The 25,123-nt window shown below is 36.3% G+C and overlaps 3 protein-coding genes across 3 annotated transcripts in view; all 3 read right to left on the minus strand.

The window, feature by feature from the left end:
• The window catches only part of LOC107708073 (ubiquitin-like modifier-activating enzyme 1), a 38,152-nt gene extending 27,713 nt beyond the window's left edge, over positions 1-10,439 (minus strand). The window contains exons 1-17 of the mRNA XM_016512217.1: positions 10,419-10,439; positions 9,988-10,035; positions 8,127-8,295; positions 7,537-7,671; positions 7,331-7,437; positions 7,153-7,243; positions 6,270-6,408; positions 6,055-6,152; positions 5,386-5,547; positions 4,682-4,846; positions 4,465-4,572; positions 4,251-4,331; positions 3,168-3,323; positions 2,791-2,956; positions 2,473-2,669; positions 1,923-1,987; positions 319-514 (exon numbers count right to left, since the gene is read on the minus strand). Coding sequence (XP_016367703.1) covers positions 319-514; positions 1,923-1,987; positions 2,473-2,669; positions 2,791-2,956; positions 3,168-3,323; positions 4,251-4,331; positions 4,465-4,572; positions 4,682-4,846; positions 5,386-5,547; positions 6,055-6,152; positions 6,270-6,408; positions 7,153-7,243; positions 7,331-7,437; positions 7,537-7,671; positions 8,127-8,295; positions 9,988-10,031 — 2,079 coding nt within the window. The 5' untranslated portion in view covers positions 10,032-10,035; positions 10,419-10,439. The remainder of the gene's footprint in view (positions 1-318; positions 515-1,922; positions 1,988-2,472; positions 2,670-2,790; positions 2,957-3,167; positions 3,324-4,250; positions 4,332-4,464; positions 4,573-4,681; positions 4,847-5,385; positions 5,548-6,054; positions 6,153-6,269; positions 6,409-7,152; positions 7,244-7,330; positions 7,438-7,536; positions 7,672-8,126; positions 8,296-9,987; positions 10,036-10,418) is intronic.
• A 1,003-nt stretch (positions 10,440-11,442) lies between these two features.
• On the minus strand, positions 11,443-12,360 carry LOC107708074 (olfactory receptor 4F6-like). Its single transcript, XM_016512218.1, has one exon. The coding sequence runs from the start codon at positions 12,358-12,360 to the stop codon at positions 11,443-11,445; it is 918 nt and encodes a 305-aa protein (XP_016367704.1).
• A 7,039-nt stretch (positions 12,361-19,399) lies between these two features.
• Positions 19,400-22,185, minus strand: LOC107708075 (olfactory receptor 4K1-like). Its single transcript, XM_016512220.1, has 2 exons — positions 21,419-22,185; positions 19,400-19,568 (listed from the first exon to the last, which is right to left on the minus strand). The coding sequence occupies exons 1-2, from the start codon at positions 22,183-22,185 to the stop codon at positions 19,400-19,402; spliced, it is 936 nt and encodes a 311-aa protein (XP_016367706.1).
• Between the last annotated feature and the right edge of the window lie 2,938 nt (positions 22,186-25,123).

The raw sequence follows: 25,123 nt of genomic DNA on the forward strand, positions 1-25,123 counted from the left end.
TATATATATATATATATTTCAGACTGTCTGGTAATTATAATTTTAGGGGAATAAAATTGCTCAATTATCATAGAAATAATGTCACAATGGAAAAATCACACTAGTTCTTAAAATAGGTATTATTAAAAAAAAATTATTTTGATTTTGGGATATTATATAGACATGCTTTCATGAAATGTACCCTATTACAGTGATAATTCCCCTAGGTTGCATAATTAGTTTGAACCAGATACCTTCTGGTTACTAGCCATATGCTTTAGCTACTATGTCACATGTATGTATAAATGGTATAAATGTGTACACTGGTCTCTGTGTTACCTGGTCAGGGGGAAAGCAGTGCAGCAGTTGTCTAATATGATTGTTGTAGAGTGTTTCCCACTGTCTGCGGGCCCAGCTGACACAGTCAGCCCAGTTCTGAGGCCATTCCTCACCCAGACTCCTATAGACGCCCTCCAGTATTTCCACAGCCTCCACATCCCCACGTGCAAATGTGCGATCAACAAATGTTGGGTCACTGCAGAGATGGAAAAAAGAGGTAGCGCTATCAGTATGAGTAGTTTTCATTATTTTAATTTTTTTAAACATCAATTGTTTAGGCTAAGCTTCACATGGCACTAAAAGCACGGCTATTATCATCACTCACAGGCTGCAATTTGCCAACAGCCAAGAGGAAGTAGTTGAGATTGAGGCAGTTAAGCTGCTGCCTTCCCTTTGCGGTATCTGCCTACAGCACACAGCACCTCAACTTCCTGCACACTCGCCTCTCTATAAACATCCTTCACTTCATTTCAGATGGAAAAGAGATTGTTCAACAGTTGACACTTGCGGCAGGAAGTCCAGGAGGAAGCATGGGTTTGAACTAATAATGAATAGCTGAGCCTGTATACTTGAAGTAGTATAATATTGAAACAGAATCTCTGACACGATATCTGCATCTGCTGATAACAGCAGAGCCCCTTCACCCTATATTTCCTCCACACAGTTTCTCTTCTAGACTATTAGCTAGTTAAATTGTATTCATCTATACCTGAGAAAGTTGTTCACATTCTCTGCCGTTTGTTTGAAAAGTCCCTCAAACTGGTCTCTGGCCCACTGAAAATGACAAACAATTGATTTGTGAATCACATACAGTCATAGCTCCATGTATGGTAGAAATGCAACTGCTGCATTAAAATTGTCACTGTGTTGTCACTGTCTTTTATGTTTGTCTCTAATTTCATCCCAAGCTAAAATAAATAAATAAATAAAATAATAAAAAAAATAAAATAAGAATAATAATTTGCTTACAGACCATTAGGGATGATAATGGTCTTTTTTAAATTTCTTATTTTAAATGCAATAAATTTCACTTTTTAAATAATAGTTAATCACATTTCACCCCCTTATTGTCATAAAAATCTGTAATTTGAAAAAAAAAATCTAATTTATATATTCATATTTATATTTATATATATATATATATATATATATATATATATATATTAAGCTTCACATGGCACTAAAAGCACGGCTATTATCATCACTCACAGGCTGCAATTTGCCAACAGCCAAGAGGAAGTAGTTGAGATTGAGGCAGTTAAGCTGCTGCCTTCCCTTTGCGGTATCTGCCTACAGCACACAGCACCTCAACTTCCTGCACACTCGCCTCTCTATAAACATCCTTCACTTCATTTCAGATGGAAAAGAGATCTGACAACAGTTGACACTTGTGGCAGGAAGCCAGGGGGCAGCCTGGGGTTGCACTAATAATGAATAGCTGAGCCTGGACATGAGCATGTATACTTGAAGGAGTATGATTTTGAAACCGAATCTCTGGCACAATAGCTGTATCTGCTGATAACTGTAGAGCCTCTTCACCCTATATATCCTCCACACATTTGCTCTTCTAGACTATTAACTAGTTAAACTGAATTCATCTATACCTGAGAAAGTTGTTCACATTCTCTGCTGTTTGTTTGAAAAGTCCTTCAAACTGGTCTCTGGCCCACTGAAAATGACAAACAATCGATTTGTGATTCGCATACAATCATAGCTTCATGTAAGGTAAAAATGCAACTGCTGCATTAAAATTATCACGTAGTTTATTTGCAAATATTTAATAAATATATATACAATTCTGTTTATTTATTATTTTATTGCATTTAATGTGGCAGACGACAAAAATGCAGTGCGCACTTACAATAAACAGAATGTAATTGTCCTTTGGTGTGAACACTAATATACAGCAGCTATCGTTCTAGCTATCTTTAAAGTTATCATTCTTGATGTGAATGAGCCTTTAATCGACATTTGGTGTAATACTGCAGTTTAACTCCTAAAAACCTCTCATCAAAATGAAAGTGTTTGTGCTCACACAATGAGAGAAATGGTAATAGATGTTTAAGTGGCTACTGAATTGCTGAACCTGTTAACCTGTCAAACAGATAAATGTTCAATCAAATAAACTTTCCATCAGTACAAGTGCCTTCTGACCTGTAACGTATGCTCTATACGGTGAGGGAAGTTCTTAAGTGTGCAGATAGGAATGGCTTCCTGCCCTCCCGATGTGGAGGGTCCGTATGATTTAGTCAGATGTGGTACTACTACCAGAGTGTGGCCTTTACTACCTAGAGTTCCTCCCTCCAGCATAGGCTTTTTGTTTCGCACACAGCATTGGTCGAGATAGACTCCTGCATAAGGAAAATAAAATGTTAGACACATGTTTACAATTGTCAGTATGGGTGAGATGACGTGAACTTGGTTGGTAAACACTGTTAGTGCATCATAAAACTGAGCAGAGTCAGCACTCACGTGCATCCACATTATCCAGCGCGGCTGCCACACCATCAAGGCTGCTGTAAAATGAATGTGTGTAGACCTCCTCCGTCTCAGGACACACACGGTTCTGGTGAGCGGTGATGTTCATGTGAGGGTTCATCTCTTTAACAGACTCTGCCGCCACCTCAGACTTCAGCCTCTGAGAGACACAGAAGGAATAAATATAAATGCATTATAGTTAAGGAGTTAAGGGGTTAAGTTAGGCGCAACGTGATACAGATGTGGCTCATTCAAAAAGATTTCATATTCTGTTGTAGACAACAGTCATCGATCTTACTGAATCCAATTTCTGAAGTGTAAATCAATTGTATAGGTGTTCTTTGCTGTTGTTTGGTGCCAACTCGTCTTACCCCAATGTCCTTAGAGTGGAACAGAAACTGTCGATTCAGATTCGATCGCTCAATAGAGTCCATGTCAGTCACTGTAATGTTCCCGCCCTCTCCCGCACCCAGACCAATCAGAGCGAAGTTCTTCAGCAGCTCACAACCAATTGCTCCAGCTCCAACCTGATCATAGACAAAGACATTCTGATGAGAACTGACCAGAAATATTAAATGAATAATCTCCAAGACTGAGAGATGGTGCAGGTTTTGGAATTTTGAAGTAAAATTTTGGAAGTTATGTTCTTTATAGCATATATACACTACACTACTGTTCAAAGTTTGGAGTCTTTCACGCTAAAACAGTAATATTGTCAAAAATTATTAGAATTTAGCAGTTTTCTTTTGAAATACTGTACATTTTTAAATGTAATTTATTCTTGTGATGCAAAGCTGCATTTTCAGCATCATTATTCCAGTCTTCAGTGTCACATGATCCTACAGAAATCATTCTTATATGCTGACTGCTGCTCTAGAAACATTTCTTATAATTATCAATGTTGAAAACAGCTGTATTGCTTCGTATTTTTCTGGAAACCGTGATACATTTTTTTTCAGAATTCACTGATAAATAGAAAGTAAAAAAAAAAAAACAGAATTCATTTTAAATATATATATTTTTGGCAACACTATTGGCTTTACTGCCACTTTTGATCAATTTAATAGATCCTTGCTTAAACTTCATTAGCATAAAACTTATATGAACAAACGGTGTGTTAAATACAGTGGGTACGGAAAGTATTCAGACCCCCTTAAATTTTTCACTCTTTGTTAGCGACATTCAAAGTCACCAAAGTAATACACCAGAAAATTCACCCCCAAAAATCTGAATTATTCGGTTGATTCACATAGGAAACTCTGACTGACATATCCTTAGTGCTCAACAGGAAATGTCACATGGCACATAAAATATTTCCTGTGCATTCGACACCACTGACTGATGTGCTCACTGCTCACCATAACAGACCAACGATAAGTAGCTGAGAGTCATCCAACAGGGTTTACTGAAACACAAATCAGGATCATGTCCTCCCCTGCTGGTGAAACACTCACCAGAAAATAGTTCTGTTTATTCAGTTTGTCTTGAAAAGCAGATCCAAACACAGCAATCTGCCCATCATATCGGCTGTCTCTCTACGGCACAAAAGATAATGATCACTTTATAAGAAGCACATAAAGTGCTCAGTTGATTATGTTCTTCAGAAACCATCAGAAACAAGACTTTCGTATTTTCTAAATACTGAGAATGAGCTGCCTTGTAGCTTACAGGAGCACAGGCGTTTTCAGAAAGGACTCCATCGTCCTCCTGAGGTAGGCATTCCAGGGCATCGAAGTACAGCCACTGTCTGAGAGGAGTGAATTTACCACTGCACGCCTGAAAGATTTCATACAAATGTAGTCATTAAAAAATGTGCTTATATATACACCATGGTCTTAAACTCAACTGGTGCTGCCAGTGTAAAATGTTATATGACTAAGCTCACCTTCACCACCTCCTGAGCAGCCAGACCGCCAATGAAGGCATTGACAGGCGCCAGGTCACCGCTGGCAACCAGAGATAATTGCCTTACAGTGTCTTCATCAAGCTGATCAAACTCTGCATCTCTGCAAAGCTCTTTAGTGATAGTAACCAGCACTTCAGCATCAGCCTATAGGGCAGCAAAAACACAGATTGCACAGATCAAGGTGCAATAAATTCTAATTCTACTATTATAACATAGCATTAAGTGCTTCTTTCTCATTCAGAATACAATTCCTGACCTATATTCAGTAGTGAAAATCCACTTTTGTTTGTTTTTGTTAGACACAATGCTGTAAACTGTTTTTCCATTTACTTTTTAAAAAAAGTTATGAAAAAAAAAAAAATAGAATAACCTTGTACAAAATTTTATATGTCATGATGCACTGCATGATTTATAATTGTAATCAAATGTAATCATTGTCTGAGCAAATATCTTTCACAACATAAAAAATTATAATGCTTTTAGATGTATAATAAAATATTTTAATGGAGATAAAAGTATATCAATAATTATTAAAGTGCCAGTCAACTTTCTTTATCCTTAGCCGACATTTTACACAATGTTGTGACAATACACTCGGTCAAATAGGTCACACCTGTCCTGTGAAAATATCGATAGACATACTTTAAAAACCTTATTTAGCATAAAGGTGTTGTTTGACTGACCTGGGATCTAGTATGGGGTATCTGGCTGTATTTCTGAGTGAATCTATGCAGGGCCTGGAAGGCCAGGTGCAGAGACTGGTGTCTTTGTCTCTTGCCATCGTCCGTCATCTTCACAAGCTCAGGATCTCTGATTGCTTCATCCAGAGCCACATTCAGAGGATTCTGTGAGCATTAAAATATCACCTGAATGAGGTGACTTGCTATAAGTGAAAGTGACATGACATGTGGCCAAGTATGGTGACCCATACTTGGAATTAGTGCTCTGCATTTAACCCATCCAAAGTGCACACACACAGCAGTGAACACACACACACCGTGAACACACACCTGGAGCAGTGGGCAGCCATTTACGCTGCGGCGCCCGAGGAGCAGTTGGGGGTTCGGTGCCTTGCTCAAGGGCACCTCAGTCGTGGTATTGAAGGTGGGAGAGAGCGCTGTACATTCACTCCCCCCACCTACAATCCCTGCCGGTACGAGACTCGAACCCGCAACCTTTGGGTTACGAGTCCGACTCTCTAACCATTAGGCCACGACTTCCCTCTATAGTGCTGTACGTCGACACATTTCAAAAACATACTACATCAGTAGCATCTTAAAATATTTAATTATTCCATACTATGCAGTCAAGTATCCTCACTATGGAATAAATCAATTCTGGGTGATACTTACAAAGCTGAGGATTTCAGGCTGTTTCACTTCAGTTGCCACTCCACCCTTCACATACTCAGAAAAGTTTGAAGTGTCACAAATACTGAAGGAGTAGTTGTCTAAAAACATTAATATATATTGTTATTGAATGATTTGCATTGCTATTGACTTTTTCCTTGATCTTCTCTATCCACAGCTCTAGATGTTTTCCATATATTTGATCATATGACACCTACCTCTCACTTTGATCTCAATGGGGCCATAACTATTGAGTTCAGTCATGCCTTGAATCTCAGAGAAATTCACAAACATGCCATCGGTGAACTCACATCGGTAGCTTTCCTCATCTGTGCATGTCACTATGCCTGGATTGTCCTACGATGGAAAATAAGATATAGTTTCAGCTCAAATTAATTGGAGGATTGTAAAAATTGTATTCGAAATTAAGAAATGTTGACTCATAAGGGGTGGTAGGAAATTTTTGGCAACTTGTTTTGAAACAATCATTGTTTGCAATTCCATTTGGAACCTCTAGAAAATTACACAGAAACTAATAATGAACATTCTGTCATGTTGTTACAAATCCATATGACTGTGTTCATGTTTGAAGCACAAAAAATATATATTTTAATGAAATCTGAGACATTTCTGAGACAAGTCCATTCCCCCAACACTTAAACACTTCATAAAGTTCATAAGACAAAATAAACTTAATTCACATGAATCAAACTGTGTAATCCAAGTTTTCTGAAAAGGCACAATCACTTTATGGTGAACAGATTTAATTTAATCTACATTCACATTTAAATACTGATCAACACACATATATACAGCAAATCAATTACGGTGAACAGAAACTCAAAAATGCTTGATTAAATATCTTGATTTATGTGGATATTCTTTTTGCTGGATTCTTATGGATTAATTTTGCTGGAACAGGCATTTAATGGAGGGACAGAAATCTCTCAGATTTCATTAAAAATGTTCAAAATTTAAAACTGTCTGTATTTGTATTTCAAAGTTACTCAAAGGTCTTATAGATTTGGAACTGCATGAGGATGAGTATCCCTTTAAGAGGACCGAACTGAAAGTGAATGTGTGATTTTTGTCCTGTGTCACCTTGCTGATACGAGCAATCATGGCTGATACTGGAGTCTCTCCATTTGTGTCTCTGACCTCAAATGATTCGCCAAAGTCACAGAACAGCTGCCTGCGAACCAAACACGGAAATCAGAATGTGATTCAGCACTATTTTAACCTTTTTCAGATATTTTCTGATTCATGGGATGCAGCCTACCCACAAAGCCCTCTGGTGTCAGCCACAATAAACTTTATATTGTTCGAATGACAAAATGCTCCCACACGTAGCTGCTCCTCTAAAGGTGAATTTGTGAGCACCACCACCTATTGTGATAAACACATTAAATATAACAAAGCAGGAAAAAAGGGTTAAAACTAAAATCTTTTTTGCATATGCATTATGAGACCAGAATCAGTACTCACCTGGAACTTGCTGAGGAAGTCCTCATCGAGTTTGTTAGCCCAGGCAGACACTCGAACGTAGACGTTCAGACCAGCGAGCTGCTTCTCAGAGCACAAGGCCCTGTTCTGACCCAGATCAGCTTCCTTTAGGTAAAACTACAGAGAGAATTTCATGTAAATAAGTGATTATATAAATAGCCGTTTGTAAAAGACACCTGAATAATCCATTTACATTTTTACAAATTAAAAGGATGATCCACCTTAAAATGAAAATTATGTCATCATTTACTAACTGTCATGTCTTTCCAAACTAGCATGACTTGCTTTCTTTCATGGAACACAAAAGGGGAGCAGATTTTTCCATGCAATGAAAGTAAATTCTTTCCACATTTTAGCTCTCAAAACTATTTCGAAGTTGCATTTAATTCAAAATATTTAAATGTACCACATTGCAATTGGCCTTGCAAGTCTGAATGCACACATGTATGAATCACTGTTCAAAACAGCAGCTTGGAGCATCTTCAAAACATCATCTTTTGTGGTTAATAAATGCTGACAGAATATTCATTTAGGTGAACTATTCTTTTAATTGCATTAATAGGACTTATTACCTGAGAAGACAGATCTCTCCACTCCACCACACCCTCATCCTGAATGGTGACCGATCGAACTCCAGCCAGGATCACGTTTTTGGCAATCTCCACGCCAAGACCTCGCATTCCAGCAATGAGGACATCGGCCCTTCCCATGCGACGCATTGAATCATGGTCAATCACGTACCTGTTGTGAGATAAAAGTTACATTTCTCTACCAACTGATTTAATATTTAAAACATTTGAACTGTGAATGCTAAATTTTAAATAGACCTATTTTGTGTGACAGAATAAATAAAACTTTCAATCTAAAATAAAACAAGCATACATTTAATTTAACAAATGCTACCATGATGTATTCTTTGCACTTTGCATATTTAAATAACATATGAAATAGTTTCACAATAAACAGTAAGCTACTGAGAATTAGGGAACAAGCAATTTAAAAAAAATCAAAATGCTCTTTAAGGCACAATATGTGAGACTTTTCTATTAAAATATCCAAAAACCACTAGAACAGTGTTATGTATTTTGCTGACTTGTGTACTTACATTATCCCAAATGTTTCGAAGAATGTTTAAATCCAGAGAAATAAGCAATTTTAACTAGTGACACTGGACCGTGTCCATAGTGTCATTGTGTCGCCTGCCAATGACGTCATAACCCCTCGATTTCTGGTTTTGTTTTGTAGAAAACATGGAAACACCAAAGACGCTTTAATATGTTGTGTGTTTTAATAGACCGGTGACGACCGCACAGAGTAGCATTATAACAGAACTTTCAAATGTATCTAGTGTGATAAAACAGTATCACACCTGTTTTATCCCCCCCCCACATACTCACGACCGGAAGGCGCGGAAGCGGTTGACTGTGGCATAATAAAAGCTCCGCTGCTTTCGAGCCATGTGTCCCCAGAGAAAACTACGCCTTTGTTACTTTGTTTGTTTTGAATATGCTCCCTCTAGTGGCGAAAACTTACATATTGTGTCTTTAAGCACAGTCATCATTTATTGTATTTGATAAACTAATTCTAATCCAATTCTGATAAACAAAATAGTATACAAATGATTTCAACTACGCATAAAACAAGCCCAGTCACTTTTGCTTTGGTTTTTATGTGAAAAATACCAGGAAGAGACCAGGCAAGGTGGGGCATAACTATTCGTACAGCACTGATGAAATACATAACTGGAATTCCTCGAGCTAAGTAACCCGACCTCAAAAAGATGATTTACATTAACATTAAAACCTGATACAACAAAATTAAAAACTAATGAATGTGCATGTACAAAAATACAAGCATCACATGTCTGCTTTTAAACATTTGTGACCCTGGACCACAAAACCAGTCATAAGGGTCAATTTTTGGCTATTGCTAAAAATATACCCAAGCGACTTAATTCAATTCAATTCAATTCAAGTTTATTTGTACAGCGCTTTTCACGATACAAATCATTGCAAAGCAACTTTACAGCAAATTAAGCAAACTAAGACTTAAGACTGCTTTTGTGGTCCAGGGTCACATTTTGTTTACTATGCTTCCATGCTTTTCTTTTTGTTTGTTTGTTTTAACAAACAGAGGAAACTGCAAACATGCGAAACATGTACTTTTAACATCTAACTATTGTAAAAAAGTACAACAAATTTTCTATTGAAATAATTGCATTCAGTTTCAATAGCACTTATTGTAAATAAAGTAAAAATGATTACTAAAAATGAAAATATGATTATTCAGGTACTTTACACTCTTGTGCAGCAGTGACTGCTAGCAATGCAATTTCCAAAGATATCAGAGATAGAAAGAACAAAAAAGGTAGAGGTTAACCAAGATGCAGATAGCCTCAGGAAAGTTAATAAGAATATTTTACAGTAAACTTACAGCTGTCGAGAATATAACCCCTCGTCAATATCAGCCTGAGCCATTTTTCTGTAAGAATGACAAATCATTATAGCAGTGGTGTCCTTTACAAAGCAGTACAGCAGATGCCAATAGCCTAAGTCCCGATTTTCCATATTCATGTAGGCTACCATGGTATTTACATGTTACATTCTGAAAAAATACTGTACTATTACTATGTGCATGTCCAACATGTTAGTACCACTGTCCTGTTTTGCAGTGGTGGGTCTTTTAAACACACCTGTTCAAAACCTGGGTGTAAACAATGCAGGAACTGAGAGTTTTCAAGGATACTGTACATTTGCGAACCACAAGTGACGAATTTTTAAATATGGCAACTTTATAATTAGCTGTAATGAGCTATTATTGACAAAAAAAACCGTCAAAGAGTAGGAAATTTCAGTAACATTTACCTTTCAGCGCAGTTTAGCGTTTGGTTCTTCTGTCAGGACAGAAAGTGATCTGATTCTGAGGAAAGGGTTTCACTTTCGTTTCTGTTAGTGTGTAACTTTCGCCCTCTCGCACACATTCGGCCATAATGAGTGATTAAAAAGCCAAATATGTATTTGTTGTTGTATATTCGAAAGCTTCTGTCACCGGACGCTGAGATTCCTCAGGTGAGCTCAACACACTGTAAGTGTGCACGAGCAAAACTATACAGAAAAACCGCAAGATGGCGCTGCAAATCCACGGAAATAACTGAGTAAGTTAGACTGGAAGTAGAAGTCTCACTCAGTCACTTTAAACTTTCTCAACTAATAAAGTCACAGTGTTGCATATTTTACTGATCGAAACAATATCCATTTGATTTATGCATGCATACATTGTGTAATTAATAATATTTTAAAACAACACCTTCTTGGTCTATGCTTTAAATTAGTTGCTATTCTTATATGACAAAATAAAACAAAAGAGTGTGCATACCTTTAGTCATCACACAGAGAGTTTCTTTTCTCGTTCATTTTCTCTTTTCTCAAGTTAAATAATAATAGAAAATCTAAACTTAACTAAACTTTAAAACTGTTCATTTTAAAACTAGTTTGGCTATAATTTTAACTGATAAAGCAATAGAGGTTGTTCAAAATAAAGACACAATTTGTGGGTTCTTCCCATAGTTAAAGTGATTAACAACACCTTTGTGAACTTGAGGTGAATAGATTTCATACATCCACTAAAAAATCACTAAAACACCCGCTGATTAAAAAAATGGCTCAGAAAAGTAGAGTTATTTCTGAGTAAAGTTCATTCATCATTTGTTTGTACTGTATTTGCCACGTGGTTTGACATTTTGTTATCTAATTCAGTGACATTCATACACATGAGAGCTTCTGCTCTCATTGATGCTCTCAAATCTCAAACAAAACAAATGTCATAATTAAAGAAACGCAAATAAATCAAATTATTTCTAAATACATTTTAGCCTAATAAAATTCACAATTATGATGGTACTATCTTTACAATAACAACATTACAAGTAAAGTATTCCTTCATTTGTTTCACAAACTTCTGGTCTCGGACCCCATATATCAAAGGACTTAGTAATCTTGGCAAAATATTTGTAAACAGATAAACACAGAAAGTGATCTTAGTTTGCTGAAGACGGAAAAAAGGAGTAATAATTATAAACATAAAAGGAGTGATATAGGAAAGCATACAAAGAAGTAACTGGACACCATGCAACATTATCGTACTTCGAGCCTTATTTGCTGAACCCTTTGAAACAGCCTTTCTGGCGGTGAACAGGACTCTACAATAAGTATAAATGAGAATTATCCACACCAATGACATGCAGATGACTTGTGAAGCAGTGGTGTTGTCCTGGTGGCTTTTGGAAGGGAACAAATAATTTGGGTAGCAAGGTATAAATGATCTGAAGAAAGATATGGGTTGGGTTAAAAGTGAAATAATGACATCTGCTATAGAACGTATAGCCCCAATAACCCATAGCAAACATATAAAGAGGTGGGTTCTTCGTGGTGTGCAAATCTGAGAGTGATGCAGTGGTTTGCAGATAGCAATGAAACGCTCTATTGCCATACCAGCCAGATTCAATGGAGTGATCATAAAGGTGGTTGCACCAAGAAAAACCAATACACAACACAATGATGCATTCACAAGTGGTGAAACATAGGTCAACACATATAAAGTCACTGATATGCATATCATGAGCATGTCATTGATTACCAGGTGAATGTATAAAATGTATCTGGAGTCTCTTGAAAACATTGGATTGGAGAAGAAAGTCACCACTAGCATTCCGTTAATGAAAGTAATGATAAGACCAAGAGAAACAATCACAATGTTTTTGGCAAGAGCTTCTTCATAACTATCCACAATCTGGATCGTCGAGTTCATTTCCAAATTCTTTACAAGCAAGGATCTGGAAGAGAAAGAAAAAAAAAATCACCTACTATACTGCAGTCTTATTTCTTTTGAGAAGTCGTATAGATAGACTTACCTTGGAGCAGAAGAACCATTTCTGGAATGTGGGCAGTCTGAAGTTCACATGAATTTTAATCAGTAGAGTGCTACATTATGCTCATGTGTTATTTATGGTTTGTGGAAAGGGCAGGGATCATGAATTTTAAATATGATGGTCATTGCACTTGGGTCACATTACAGTGGAATATTTTCAATGCAAATGCAAGTAACACCATGAATATTACATTGATAAATCTACTGTGAATCTACAGTGTGTGTATGTATATGTGTATATTCAATTCAATTCAATTCAAGTTTATTTGTATAGCGCTTTTCACGATACAAATCGTTCCAAAGCAACTTTACAGCAAATTAAGTTTCTACAATATTTAGTGGTAGCTTATCAGTGGTGACTGTCAGTTAATGTACATATGGCAGAAATGTACGGAAAAATCAATTAAAGACGTAATCAAACAGACGATGAACACTATTAACAGCAATTATCATATGATGCAATCAAACTTATAGCAAAATGTGGTAGTTCTATATGTTGTTTCAGGGTTGGCATCATCTGAGGTCCACTGAGGGGTTGGCATCATCTCTTCTCAGGTGTTCTGGATCCAGACTGAAGCATGTGTAAATCCTAGTTACCACGGGATGTCAAACAAATAGAGACATAATTAGCGTAGCTGCTGTTCCAACCAAGCAAAATGTATTTGTTTAACCCAAACTAAAGAATAATAATGTGCATTTGATCAGATATAACTGCAGTACAAGATTATGAGATGCATTATTTGAATGCTTGGCCAAAGAGATGTGTCTTTAATCTAGATTTAAACAGAGAGAGTGTGTCTGAACCCCGAACGTTATCAGGAAGGCTATTCCAGAGTTTGGGAGCCAAATGCGAAAAAGCTCTACCTCCTTTAGTGGACTTTGCTACCCTATGTACTACCAAAAGTCCAGAGTTTTGCGACCTTAGGGAGCGTGATGGATTGTAGCGTGGTAGAAGACTAGTTAGGTACGCAGGAGTTAACCCATTAAGGGCCTTATAGGCAAGTAATAATATTTATATATATGTATATATAAAGCACAAAGAGAAGTGATATTGGCTGTGTCCAAAAACTGAATAATGCTGTATAGGAAGGCATCAAGGCACATTCAAATCCAACGTTAGCTTCACTTCCTGGCTCCTGTGATGCCTTCATTTGACCAATGGTGGACAGGGGACATCATGGTCATCAAGGGTCATCATGGACACTCTGACCAATCTGCAACTATGCAGCCCCATAAACAGCATTAAGTTTTTCAGCAATCTGAGCTACAGCAGCTCTTCTGTGTGATGCTACCAGATGGACAAGCCTTCGCTCCCCACGTGCATTAATGAGCCTTAATGCACGTGCACCTCTTCGTTGCACCACTTTTGGTAGGTACTAACCACTGCATACTGGAAACATCCCACAAGACTTGGAGATGCTCTTACCCAGACATCAAGCTATCACTATTTGGCCCTTGTCAAAAACACTTTTGTGTTTCTAACACATGAAATTTGAGAACTGACTTTTAACTTGCTGCCTAATATATCAAACCCCTTGACAGGTGCCTTCGTATGATAACAGACAGTGAAAATGCCACTAGCAACAAGCGACCAGGTGTAGGCGCTTAATTCATTGCTTCGGTCATGTGACAAATTAACAAAAGACTGGGGAGGTTAATTAGTCATTTACGTTTATACTAATTTAACTTTGGTTGTAATCAGAGAAAATGATCAAATGTTACATGTGTGGAAGTGTTGGCAGAAGTTGGCTATTTGGCAGATGTGAGCTGTACAATATGGAAGACGCTTACATTTTGTAGGCCTAAACATAAAAGTATTTTAGACCTCATCGCAAAATGCAAATTCTCTTTGGTTAATTTAAAAATAAGTACAATAAAACTAAACAGTGCAATTTATTTAATTAAAAAGAATCATAATACAATACTATTATCAATATTAATAGGTAATTTTCTGTCATTGTTCATATTATATAACTATAGTTTGGCTAAAAAATATTGTAATTGAAATAATTAATTGAAAAAAAGCCTACTGTTCAAAATAAAGACCCAAATATTGTTGTTAATGTCTGGACTGATTACCTGTGTATATGACCTTCTGCCTGTTTCTGGACTTTGATTGTGGAATACCCCTTCATTTAATATACTGCATTTGGATCCTCTACCTTTGTGTCACCTTGCAGTTTTATGACAGCCACAAACTTTATTTCACACGGAATTCATAATGCAATGTTAGTAAATTGGTGCCACAAGAGGCATTATATATAGCCTCATTAGAATGGACACAACTTCCACTGTCAAGTCTTGTTTTTCTGCACAAAAACGTATGTTTAATAGTACAGTGCACTTGAAGTGCATTGGCCAAGCTTACACCTGACACTGCATTAGCATTGCAGCCGGGTACCCAGCATGCATTGCGACTGGTGCCAAACTGACATGAGTTAAAGGGTTAGATCACCCAAAAATGAAAATGCTGTCATTAATTACTCACCCTCGTGTTGTTCCAAACCCGAAAGACCTTCGTTCATCTTCGGAACACAATTTAAGATATTTTTGATGAAATCTGAGGGCTCTCTGACCCTCCCATAGACAGCAAGGTAACTACCACGTTCAAGGTCCGAGAGAGTGTGTCTGAACCCCGAACGTTATCAGGAAGGCTATTCCAGAGTTTGGGAGCCAAATGCGAAAAAGCTCTACCTCCTTTAGTGGACTTTGCTACCCTATGTACTACCAAAAGTCCAGAGTTTTGCGACCTTAGGGAGCGTGATGGATTGTAGCGTGGTAGAAGACTAGTTAGGTACGCAGGAGTTAACCCATTAAGGGCCTTATAGGCAAGTAATAATATTTATATATATGTATATATAAAGCACAAAGAGAAGTGATATTGGCTGTGTCCAAAAACTGAATAATGCTGTATAGGAAGGCATCAAGGCACATTCAAATCCAACGTTAGCTTCACTTCCTGGCTCCTGTGATGCCTTCATTTGACCAATGGTGGACAGGGGACATCATGGTCATCAAGGGTCATCATGGACACTCTGACCAATCTGCAACTATGCAGCCCCATAAACAGCATTAAGTTTTTCAGCAATCTGAGCTACAGCAGCTCTTCTGTGTGATGCTACCAGATGGACAAGCCTTCGCTCCCCACGTGCATTAATGAGCCTTAATGCACGTGCACCTCTTCGTTGCACCACTTTTGGTAGGTACTAACCACTGCATACTGGAAACATCCCACAAGACTTGGAGATGCTCTTACCCAGACATCAAGCTATCACTATTTGGCCCTTGTCAAAAACACTTTTGTGTTTCTAACACATGAAATTTGAGAACTGACTTTTAACTTGCTGCCTAATATATCAAACCCTTGACAGGTGCCTTCGTATGATAACAGACAGTGAAAATGCCACTAGCAACAAGCGACCAGGTGTAGGCGCTTAATTCATTGCTTCGGTCATGTGACAAATTAACAAAAGACTGGGGAGGTTAATTAGTCATTTACGTTTATACTAATTTAACTTTGGTTGTAATCAGAGAAAATGATCAAATGTTACATGTGTGGAAGTGTTGGCAGAAGTTGGCTATTTGGCAGATGTGAGCTGTACAATATGGAAGACGCTTACATTTTGTAGGCCTAAACATAAAAGTATTTTAGACCTCATCGCAAAATGCAAATTCTCTTTGGTTAATTTAAAAATAAGTACAATAAAACTAAACAGTGCAATTTATTTAATTAAAAATAATCGTAATACAATACTATTATCAATATTAATAGGTAATTTTCTGTCATTGTTCATATTATATAACTATAGTTTGGCTAAAAATATATTGTAATTGAAATAATTAATTGAAAAAAAGCCTACTGTTCAAAATAAAGACTCCGGCCAAAGTCAGAGGAGTGTTCTTATGAGCAGCTGCAGTTATTAGTAGAAGTGAAACACAGAACGGGAGAGGAACATTTTGCCATGTATAAGCCATCACAACAAGACTTACACTGAAAAAAACCATGAGCATATCATTGATAACCAAGTGAATGTATAATATGTATCTTGGATCGTTGTAGAAAAATGAACTCCTGAAAAATGTCAGTACAAACATTCCATTGATGGAAATAATTATGACCCCAAGAAGAACAATGGTAAAATTTTTTGCAAATGCATCTGCATATCTTTCTTGTACACTATAGAGAAACACAGTAGAGTTCATTGTCCTTGTGTGCTGGTGTACTGATTATTATAAGTGATAATCCTTTTCTTGGAAAAAAAAGAGACTGTTGTTGTTGTTGTTGTTCTCTTCCTTTCAATGATCTTGATGACTGTCAAAAGTTCATGAAGCTTGAATACGATCTTCTTTATCCTGAAAATTTTTCTGATATAGAAAATAAAAAGGAGAAACCGATTACCAATAATAAGCTATACCGAATATAAATGTAAAAAAAAATAAAATTAAAGACATCGTTGAAAGAGAACACTCACCTTTTCAGTTTGCTTAGTAAATTTTGACTCCAGAGCTGAAGACCAGACTAGTTTATATACTCATTTGAGTAAAAGAGGAGGGAGAAAAGGACCACAAGAAAGGGAGGGATGGAGGTATAGAGAGAGTTTAATTATGTTTCTCTCAGGGTGTAAATATGCTGTACACATATGTACTGTATATAATATGCTGTGTACTGTGTGTGTTTATATATATATATATATATATATATATATACCAGCATCTAGATTTAACGTGAGAAAGAATTTGGAGTGTATTGACTTAAATTGTTAGTAGTATTATTTTCATTTACACACATTATGTCATAAGTTGTGTAAAACGCAACACAGGCTCATTGGAAAAATGTGCCTTTGGTGACCTTTCTGCAAAATTATATTACATTGCTTCTTGCACGTTTCACGACACTTACAAAGTGGCACTAAAAGCACCTTCAGTTTTATCCAAAACAGAAGAACATGAACCTGGCAACATTTATCATGCTGGTTGCAGTCAATTTGGCTACTATAGTTTTAAGTTACCATCCATTGAACAAAAATATCAGAATCTATTCTTAGATTTCAATACATTTATTATTAGATCTGAGACCCTTTAAAAAGGTACCCTATTTACCCTAAAGGGTGCATATTAGTACATTAAAGGTGCATATTACTACCCGAATGGTACATATTAGTACCTTTTAAAAGGGTACCGCCCCTGGGACAGCTTTTGTATCTTTTTTTCTGAGAGTGTACTGTAAACCTTACTAATAGCGTTAACATTAGCAAACATCAGGGAGAAAAACACATTTGCTGAAACAACAATGCCATTTTAGCTTGCTTTACAAGTCTTTGAGATTATTTATTGTAATTCGTGATTCACGCGACTTGTACACAATGCAAGTGCAATGCTTTACCAGGTGAGCTACCAAACAAGTTTACTATGTCAGAAAAGTCATACATATGAAGCTGGTTATGAGATGCAATTGTCAATGTATTAGTTTACAAATCTTACAAGTCTTTATGAATCAAATCTGCCCCGTAATCATAATTTGTGTGAAAAAGAATAAATGTTATCTGTGTTTTAATGCCACCAGGGGTCATTTGAGCTGGAAACTGCAACAAATTGTATCTAGGAGTTTTTGCAAAAAAATTTACATAGAGGCACATTTTTCCAAAGTTGCATTTATTAATATCGGTGTTCAATGACAAGTAGTGAACTCATGAAAATGGCATTGCTAGTTGCACACGTACTCTATGAGTTCAGCTACAGGTTTTATGACACAGGCTTAAATTCAATGTTTGCACCAAGTGTTGCAATTCATTAATATTAGTATAATACAAAGAATATGAATGCGAAAACTCCAATGATGTAGATAATTATGACTGCAAGAAAAACAATGGCAAATTATTTTCATTGAATTGAGTTCATTGTGCCTGTGCACTGGTGTAAAATTCAGTGGTAGTCGTTTTCTTTGGAAGAAAGACTTTTGACTGTAGTTGTTGTAGTTTTGTTGACTGTAGTTTCCTTCCAAAGATCTTGATGGCTGATCAGCTTGATCAAGCTGAAATACAAATCTTCTTTATCCTGAAGATTTATCCATTTATTTAATCTGAAATGGAAATTAAAAGGAGAAACATTTAGCATGTTAACAAGCATATGCTATGAGGAATATAAAAACGAAATTTAAGACATTGTTGAAAGAGTGAACTTACTTTTTCAGTTTGCTTAGTAAAAGTTTTGGTTCCAGGCATAACTGAGCAGTTTATATACTCATCTGAGATTTAATTGAGGAGGGAGAAAAAAGAGCTTGAGAGAGAAAGGAAAAAGGAAGGAAGGGAGGGAAAGGGAGAGTTTGGCCACTCTGAAATTGATTGACCTAAATTACAGAGTTTTATTTTAATTCACGTATGAAGTCATTATGTCAAACATTGTGTAAAAACATTTAATGATCATTTAAGTTTTGTAGCCTTCAGTTCATTGTTACTGACAGCTAACAAACAGTAATTTTGTCCATTTGTTACAGGACAGCATGGCCGTATATCTTTTTATTTATATTATTTAATTTGACATACAATTTTATACAGTGCATTCAAGATTTACATTTATTATCATAAGCGTTGGCATTTCTAGCCACACACTCTACCAGTCGTGCTTCAGGAATTATGCCATAGACTCAAGTTTGATATTTGCATCAAGTGTTGCAAATCATTCATCTAAGTACAATACACTTGCATTAAGAATTTGCACATTTTTAAACGTATTTCCATTATATTATATTATATTATGATGCCATCCATTTTTTTTTCATTTAATAATTTATGATTACACTAAACATATGTAAGCATTACCAAAGAAGTCTAATAATAAAGAACTCACTAAAAACAGCAGTTTTCAGCAGAGAGTAAATAAAGAAAACAATTAACAGCAAGATAAAAAGCCTTTTTTTTGCTCACTGCTTGGTTGATTCAACCTTTACAAGAAGTATTTTACATGCAAAAAGCCATTTCATGTGATTGTAAAAAAGTTTATCTCGAACACCATAAATCAGGGGGGTAAGCAGTCGTGGTAATAAGTTTGTTAGAAAATAATTAGGAATGGTCACTTTTTTCCGATCATCTAGTAAAAGTTGAGCAGAAATCTTGTCTATGATAGCAGTAATGTAATTCAGTGACTCAAAATCATATCAGGAATTTGTTGTGGCTTGTTTTCCTTGTAAGATATCAATGACAGTCCAAAGTCCATCAAGCACGAAGTTGATGTCCCAAAGATCTTTTCATGTGTTACCCTGATATGGAAATACAAAAGATATACATTTTATGGAGTATGCAACACAGATCAGTTATTATAAATTAAAATACAAAATGATCAAAATCACCTTATCAGTTTGCTTAGTCAATTTGGCTCCAGAAGTAAAGCGACCAGCTTATATACATAATTGAACAAAGAAAGAGGGAGGGAGAGAGAGGCCGTGAGTGAGAGAGTGAGCAAGAGATTTTGGTATACTCTGCTATTTTTTGACCACATACTATGGCTTCTTAATAAATAAATATGTGGACATGAAATACTGATCTAGAATTTGACTTGCATATCATTTTCAAACTTACACTAAGAAATAAATAGACCATTAGAAATAAAAAAACAACTGGTTAAACAAGAGGAATATGGCAACCTTACTGCAATATTATTAATAGTGAAGTCATCTGAGTGCATTTTCAATATACAATCTATAACTTTCTAGTAATTGTTCGAGTTTTCATAATGCAGTGTTTGTTCATTTAACTGGAATATTGAAGTTAACAGTGCACACTATTTTCCCCCATCATATTAAGTCCAATATTGATTTTCTTTTACAAGACAACTTTTGTAAAGGACATCAGGACTCAGTGAAGTCATCTGAGTGCATTTTCAATATACAATCTATAACTTTCTAGTAATTGTTCGAGTTTTCATAATGCAGTGTTTGTTTATTTAACTGGAATATTGAAGTTAACAGTGCACACTATTTTCCCCCCATCATATTAAGTCCAATATTGATTTTCTTTTACAAGACAACTTTTGTAAAGGACATCAGGACTTGGTATGTGAATTCTCACCCAGAGACACTACAGGTAAATAGGGTAAAAAAAAATATATATATATAGAAAATTCGACAAGTTAATATTTTGACTATTACAGGGATTTGTTTTGTTGTTGTACTAGAGTGCCCACAATCTTTATTGTATATTGTGATTGTGTATTAAATCAGGGTATTAAGGTAGCGCTAATTCACATGTATACAGTGAATGTACACAATATATATAAATATAAATATATATACAGTATATAGATAGATAGATAGATAGATAGATTAGACATTTTATTAAGGCATTAAGTGTTACAGAGAACATGTAGAAGAACATTAGTCTGAAACATAAAAATTGATTTGCAAATGAAAACAAATATTATGAATCAACTTTTTTATGTTTCCAAAATATGGAGAAAAAAAGTGATACAGTAAAATAAGAAATGAAGCAAGAAACTTGTTAGACACGATTTCACAAATGTGATATATTTCATAAAATATAACTCTATTTTTGTGAGACAATGCTTGTTCATTTGTAAAACTATGTTTTTAATGCTACAGATATTTTTTAATATTTTTTAACACTTTGTCACACCTTATTTCCAAATTCTAATTTCCCAAGAACTTATAATTACAAAATAAGTATGAGCAAGAAAATAATGCGAGGAAGGCACTTATTAAAAATATTTTCTGCATAGAGTATTAACATAATGCTTATCTGATGATACATTTTTAACTCAGTGCTTGATTGATTCAACTTTTACATTAAATAATCTACATGAAAGAAGTCCTTTCATATATTTAAAAAAATGTTTATCTCGAACACCATAAATAAGGGGGCTAAGCAGTCGTGGTAATAAGTTTGTAAGAAGATAATTGAAAAAGATGATTTTTGACCATAGTGTAGGAACAAGATTGCCATAAATCTTGTCTATAACAGGAGTAATGTTAGACATCATAGACAGCAGAAGCTGTATTCCATGTAACAGGATGGTGCTTTGGGCCTTTTTTGCTGAGTATTTGTCAGTGGAGGCCCTTCTGGCCGCAATCAGCACTCGACAATATGTGAATACAAGAATTACCCACACAACAGATGTATAAATCCCGTGTGTAATTTTGCTCTGTTCTTCATGGTACGGCGTGCTATACACATTAGTTGTACTACAGAGACCACTTGTTGAAAACACAGATAAAGGGCGAACAATTGAAAGGAGAATCAAGTCAGCCAGTCCAGGTAAAACTCCTACACCCCAAATCAGAGAGATGAGGATGTACGTCCTGCGCACTGTGCAGATCTGATGGTGATGTAGTGGTTTGCAGATGGCAATGTAACGCTCAACGGCCATACCGGCCAAAGTCAGAGGAGTGTTCTTATGAGTAGTTGAGGATATTATTAGAAGTGAAACACAGAACGGGAGAGGAACCTTCGGCCATGCATAAGCCATCACAACAAGACTTACACTGAAAAAAACCAAGAGCATATCATTGATGACCATGTGAATATACAATATATATCTTGGATCATTGTAGAAAACTGAACTCTTGAAGAACGTGAAAACAAACATTCCATTGACGCAGTTTACTATGATCCCAAGAAGAACAGTGGAAAAATTTTTTGCAAAAGCTTCTGCATATCTGTCTGCTGTGGAGTACTGAAACATTGTAGAATTCATTGCCCTTTTGCACTGGTATCTGTGACTCCTTTTTCCTTGCTTTTTTGTTGTTTTTGTTTTTCCTCCAAATGATTTCCACAACTTTGTGAAGTCCATCAAGCAGTAGGATGAATATTTTCCATCTGTGTCATCTGATCTGAAAATAAAATAGATACACAGAGTATGTAAGAGTGAGAAGTTATTTGCAACACATGAATTCCAAAATACAGCATTACAAATACCTTTGAGTGCTTACCTTCTCAACTTGTGTAGTAGATTGATTTGCCTCCAGATTTAAAAACGAACAGGTTTAAATACTTCAGATGAGGAAGAGGAGACAGCAAGTGGGGAGGGAGATAGAGAGAGCGAGAAAGAGAGAGAGGGCGCTCCAAGTATGATCATAGGCTGGTAATATCGAGATGGACATAAAACAGGAATGCCGCGTTCTCATAAATTATTAAATAACAGTTTATTTAAAATATGCAAAAGCTGATGAATGATACTTAAAATGGGCCTTTGTTTTGCTGTGCTGCTAACAAACCTCAGTGCTCAAGGGGGTGATAGAGTCACCTTCAATTGTCTGTACCATTAAACCAGGGGCCTCTTTTATAAAATTCTGCGTAGAAACCGTCCAACAATTAATCTAAGATCACTTCTCAAATGTGCATATGTGTGGTTCAGATAAATGAATGTATGCACAAAAATTGCACGTACGTCTCTCTCTTACAGATGTAAAATCTATAAATAATTGTGATCTTGAAATTGGGCGCACCTGAATGGTTTAAGATCTTCACCTTGTAATTGCCCCTTAATTAATGTCATTAGCATATAGAAAAGCACCAGTCAACGTCCAAATCCTTTACTTGAGAATGGCAAGTGGCAATTATTGCTTTGATTTCCAAATACCTGCAGACCCTTACCAAAAAGTATACTTTAAGTTTATTTTATTAAGTATACTTAAGTAAAGTTCAAGTATATTTTAAGTATACTTTATGTAGTAAGTATACAAATATTAGTGTACTAGTAGTATACTTGTAAGTGTACTATTTCAATACTCCTTGGGACTAAATTGGCCCACTTTCTAGTATATAAAAGTATACTTTTAAGTGTACTTTAAGTATAACAGTAGTAAACTTTGAGTACACAACTAGTTAGTTAGTTGACACACAGCAGCCACAATACCAATGTATAACTGATATAGGCTTATGTCCCTACTGAAAAAAAAATTATTATGTCCCCACTAAAATTTTAATGCTTTCCACTACAAATAACAATTACAAACATTACAAACCATCAACTTTTAACCATTTAAACCATTAAAAATTGTTTTCTGTATTGTGTTTTGGGACATATTCCATTAGGATTTATTGATTTTAACAAGCCACCAATAGAAGGCAACCAATTACCAGTAGAGACCAACAGGGTCCATTACAGTTTACAGTACATATTAAGAGTTTCTTATAGCGAGCCTTCTTATTGAAGCTAAAACATAGTGGCTCAGGCGGTAGAGTGAGCAGACGGGTTTTTCTTATCTTTCTCTCTACTTGCTGCGCTGCACTAATGCAGACACGTTCATTTGAGTTGGCGCTTATGCTTCCAACTCTTGTTCGTATACTGTTTTTAGGCATGGACCCTGAGGAGTCCTGCAGCAGATGTTTGTCGTGCACAATGGTTTTGGCGCTTCATGCTACCAAGCATTAGTTTGCCCGACTAATTACTATTTCTTGCAGCTCCGCTGCTGCGTCAAGCTGAAACAAATAAGTGGATGAGCTCACGTATTAAGAGTTTCTTATAGCGAGCCTTCTTATTGAAGCTAAAACATAGTGGCTCAGGCAGTAGAGTGAGCAGACGGGTTTTTCCTATCTTTCTCTCTACTTGCTGCGCTGCACTAATGCAGGCACGTTCATCGTTATTAGGTACAGACTCTGAGGAGTCCAGCAGCAGATGTTTTGTCATGCACTATGGCTTGGCGCTTCATGCTACCGAGCATTGGTCTGCCCGACTAATATAATATTTCTTTCAGCTCCGATGCTGCGTTGAGCTGGAACATTAAGTGGCAAGCTGTAATACTATTACGGCTCAGGCTGTAGAGTGAGCAGATGGTTTTTCCTATCTGTCTCTCTCTCTCTCTACTTCTGCGCTGCACTAATGCTACCAAGCATTAGTCTGCCCGGCTGATAATATTTCTTTCAGCTCCGCTGCTGCTTTGAGCTGCAACAAATGAGTGGGCGAGCTCACATATCTAGAGTAATTCCTATGGCAAGCTGTTTAACACCTAATGCCATAGTGACTCAGCCTGCAGAGTGAGCAGGTGATTTTCCTGTTTCTCTCTACTTCTGCACTGCATTAATGAAGGCACGTACATTGATTTGGCGCTTACGCTTCCAACTCTTGTTCACGTGACTGCTTTTAGGCGTGGAATCTGAGTTCCGCAGCTGACATTTTGTCGTGCACTATGGTTTTTGGCACTTCATGCTACCAAACACTAATCTGACCAACTAATTTTATTATTATTCTTTCAGCTCTGCTGCTGCTTTGAGCTGGAACAAATAGTGGACTCTGTTCTATAGAACTGTGTGAATGAGTTCACGTGTTGCTTATGGCAAGCTATTAATGCTCACCATGGTCAGCCTACTTCAGAAACAGAAACAGAAACAGAAACAGAAAGAGCTTTATTGCCAAGTATGTTTGCACATACAAGGAATTTGTTATAGTGTCACAAGCTTCCAGTACACGGAGACAACAACAACACACAGATAATAAAAATAAGATGTGAATAAAATACACATGCATAAATATAAACCACAAAAAAAGAATAAATTGTATGTACAGGTGTGCTATAGATAGAAGACAGTTATTGACAGTTTACTAAATTATAAACAGTTATATTAAGTGCACAGAACAGACTCGATGACGGCTGAGTAGAACTGCTTCAGCAGCTCCTGTGGCAGGTTGAATT

The sequence above is a fragment of the Sinocyclocheilus rhinocerous genome, unplaced genomic scaffold (assembly GCF_001515625.1).
Source record: "Sinocyclocheilus rhinocerous isolate Xijiao unplaced genomic scaffold, SAMN03320098_v1.1 scaffold113, whole genome shotgun sequence".
Classification (NCBI taxonomy): domain Eukaryota; kingdom Metazoa; phylum Chordata; class Actinopteri; order Cypriniformes; family Cyprinidae; genus Sinocyclocheilus; species Sinocyclocheilus rhinocerous.